The sequence below is a fragment of the Nanorana parkeri genome, unplaced genomic scaffold (assembly GCF_000935625.1).
Source record: "Nanorana parkeri isolate BGI_ZX_2015 unplaced genomic scaffold, ASM93562v1 scaffold503, whole genome shotgun sequence".
NCBI classification, from domain to species: Eukaryota; Metazoa; Chordata; class Amphibia; order Anura; family Dicroglossidae; genus Nanorana; species Nanorana parkeri.
This window is the reverse complement of record NW_017306771.1, coordinates 395,328-397,868: the sequence shown is the minus strand read 5'-3', so window position 1 is coordinate 397,868 and position 2,541 is coordinate 395,328. Positions and strand designations below refer to the sequence as shown.

At 37.7% G+C, this 2,541-nt stretch overlaps 1 protein-coding gene across 1 annotated transcript in view; it reads right to left on the bottom strand.

Annotated features, from left to right (window-relative positions):
* The window catches only part of POLA1 (DNA polymerase alpha 1, catalytic subunit), a 282,895-nt gene that overhangs the window by 224,796 nt on the left and 55,558 nt on the right, over positions 1–2,541 (bottom strand). The window contains exon 21 of the mRNA XM_018561137.1: positions 1,456–1,585. Within this exon, the coding sequence (XP_018416639.1) occupies positions 1,456–1,585 (130 nt within the window). The remainder of the gene's footprint in view (positions 1–1,455; positions 1,586–2,541) is intronic.

Sequence of the window (2,541 nt, the reverse complement as noted above, 5' to 3'; positions counted from 1 at the left end):
GGAGAATAGGCATTTACTTGTTACAAGGAACAAGTTTTGGATTGGAATAGCACACAAAATGACATTTTCCTTTTAAACCAGCTCAAAGCGATTTTGGAAAGATGAATACGCTGACAAGACACATCATCTCTGTCAACGGAGTCAGTTTGTTACAGTCGCTTGATTCAGTAAGAGCGACATGCTATGAAACTAGATCATTTCTAGTCATTAGAAATTTCAAGCTGAATTTGATGCACTCACTGGAGAAAGGAAACTTATATGGATTATAAAAAAAAAAAGAAAAAAACCTTCACCAGAGTGAAAGACAAGACACGCTTTAAATTTATCTGTAGAGGTACAATGTGGAAGGGGATGGTGGATGACTGGTGGGGAAATATATGCAAGACTAACAAATTAAATTCAATTATGCCATTATCTTTTTCAAGTCATAGTCATTTCCTCACTCTTGTTTAAACACTGTTCATTTTTCTGGTATATGTACAAACACAGTAGTGTATCATTAATTCTACTAGCACCATGTTCTGTTCAGCAGATCTTACTGCTTTCTGTTCTGTTTGGATTCCTATAGCCTTTGTCTTAACTCCTGCTCCTAGCACAGTCTACATTAAAAGCAATTTTAATATTTGCAACAGGTTTCAGAGTCTGTTTACACCAGCAGCGCTGAAAATTGAAAGGCAGCAATGAGTCTCTATGCACCAGCATTGAGAAAAATGTATTAAGATTGTGCAGCAGTTTACAAGAGATTCGTGAGTATTTTCAAGTTCTAGGAAACACTGCGTAGCTTTTGTGCATTGAAAGTTTGTAGGAAAATTTTGTGAGCTTTTGAAGAAAAAAAAAGTGCATTTCATAATATGCATTTCATTAACATAAGTGATAATAAACAATGGGGAAAATCCCATTGTATGGAAATCTCAGTAAATGGGCGGAAAAGGAAGGAAGCAAAATGCACACACTTACAGAATATTGACATGAAGGGCAAGTATATAGAAAAATTTAGAGGTTAAGAGACACCTGAGAACCCCCTTCCCAGCACCATGGAATTATGTCTGAAAAGATAAATGGCAGCCATTCCATTCAATAAACTTAAGTTAAGCAGATCTCTGAAATTACTCTGCATGGTCAGTTGGACTGTAAAGGAGAACCCACTGCATAACTTCAAAATGAGAAAAGACTGAATAACTAACCTTGATTAATAACTAAAATGGTTAGAAGCCACCTAAAAACAGATAAACTGTTTACCTCTGTTCTAAGAGCTCTCACTCAAATCGAGGACCATAGCTCTGCATCTTCACATAACCCAATTAGGAATTTTAAAACTGCAAGATTGGGGGTTCTGACTAACTATAAATGAGGTATAGGGAAGAGCAGCCAACAAGCAATCAGATTTAATCGAGTTTCTTTTTCTCGTTTCAATTGTAAGCCCTCTAGGCAAAGCCAACAGCTTATAGTCCTTACCAGAACATTTCCTGCAATACTGGTGATCTGTAGTCCTAAGGGCAGGACATTCAGTTCACACATGATCTGCAGAATAAAACTGGCGTCCATCCAGGTGTTCTCCAACATGTAGAGTAGCTGTGAAGACTCACTGCAGGGACAATATTACATGAGTATATTGAATACATATTCAAAGCAAAAAAAAACACAACGACATAGAAAACAATGGTATTATTTTATGCACCATTATTTCGATATTAAAAAAAACACAGATAAAAGACAAATGGGAGAGAAATGTTTCTATTACTTTTAATGTCACCACCTAGCTAAGCATAACACAAATTGCACACAATTAGACAATTGCCACTTAGTAGCTATCCTTATCCAGTATTCGGTGCCAAAGCATGCAATGTCATTGGTTCCAAGAGCACTGACGTTTACTTTCTAAGGTATGCACAGGTTTTCTGATATGCAGATATTAAAAGCACCCATTTTTCTTAAAAGGACACTACTTTACATTGAAAGCTCTTCAAGGGTTATTCCACTCAGAACTCATTTTGGTTTTAGGAAGGGCTTACCAGAATCCTGTAGGACATTAACACAAAGTAAAGAAACAAATTTACTGCAATGTCCCACAAAAACAAACACTGACCTTTCACTCCCTTGCTGCTGTGCTAGACTGTTGAGTTAAGAAATTACACATTACTTCTGGATATGGTGGACCACGTACCTCACTCCCCTTCCCATCATGTTACTGGCCTGGTGCTTGGCCCAAGAAGACAAGGAAAAAGTCCTCAGCTCTGTGCAAAGTCCAACTAAAAAGACTTGGAGCTTTCCTAGCAGCTAAATAGTATGATATTAAAGAAAAGGTAAGGAGGGGAGGGGGTAGGGGTGAGAGCGCTCTTAGAGCAAACCGGTTGCTCCAATGCCCTGCATGGACAAAAACACAGGTGTCATATATTTGTTTACTGAAATTACATACAGTAGCATTAATCCCAATAGAAACAGCACTTCTTAGAATCTGTTCTAGAAAGGCAGAAAGCAGATTCATGCAGTTTTAAAATGCTGAGATGTGAACTGCGTTCTGGATCCCACCTTAAAGGAGAA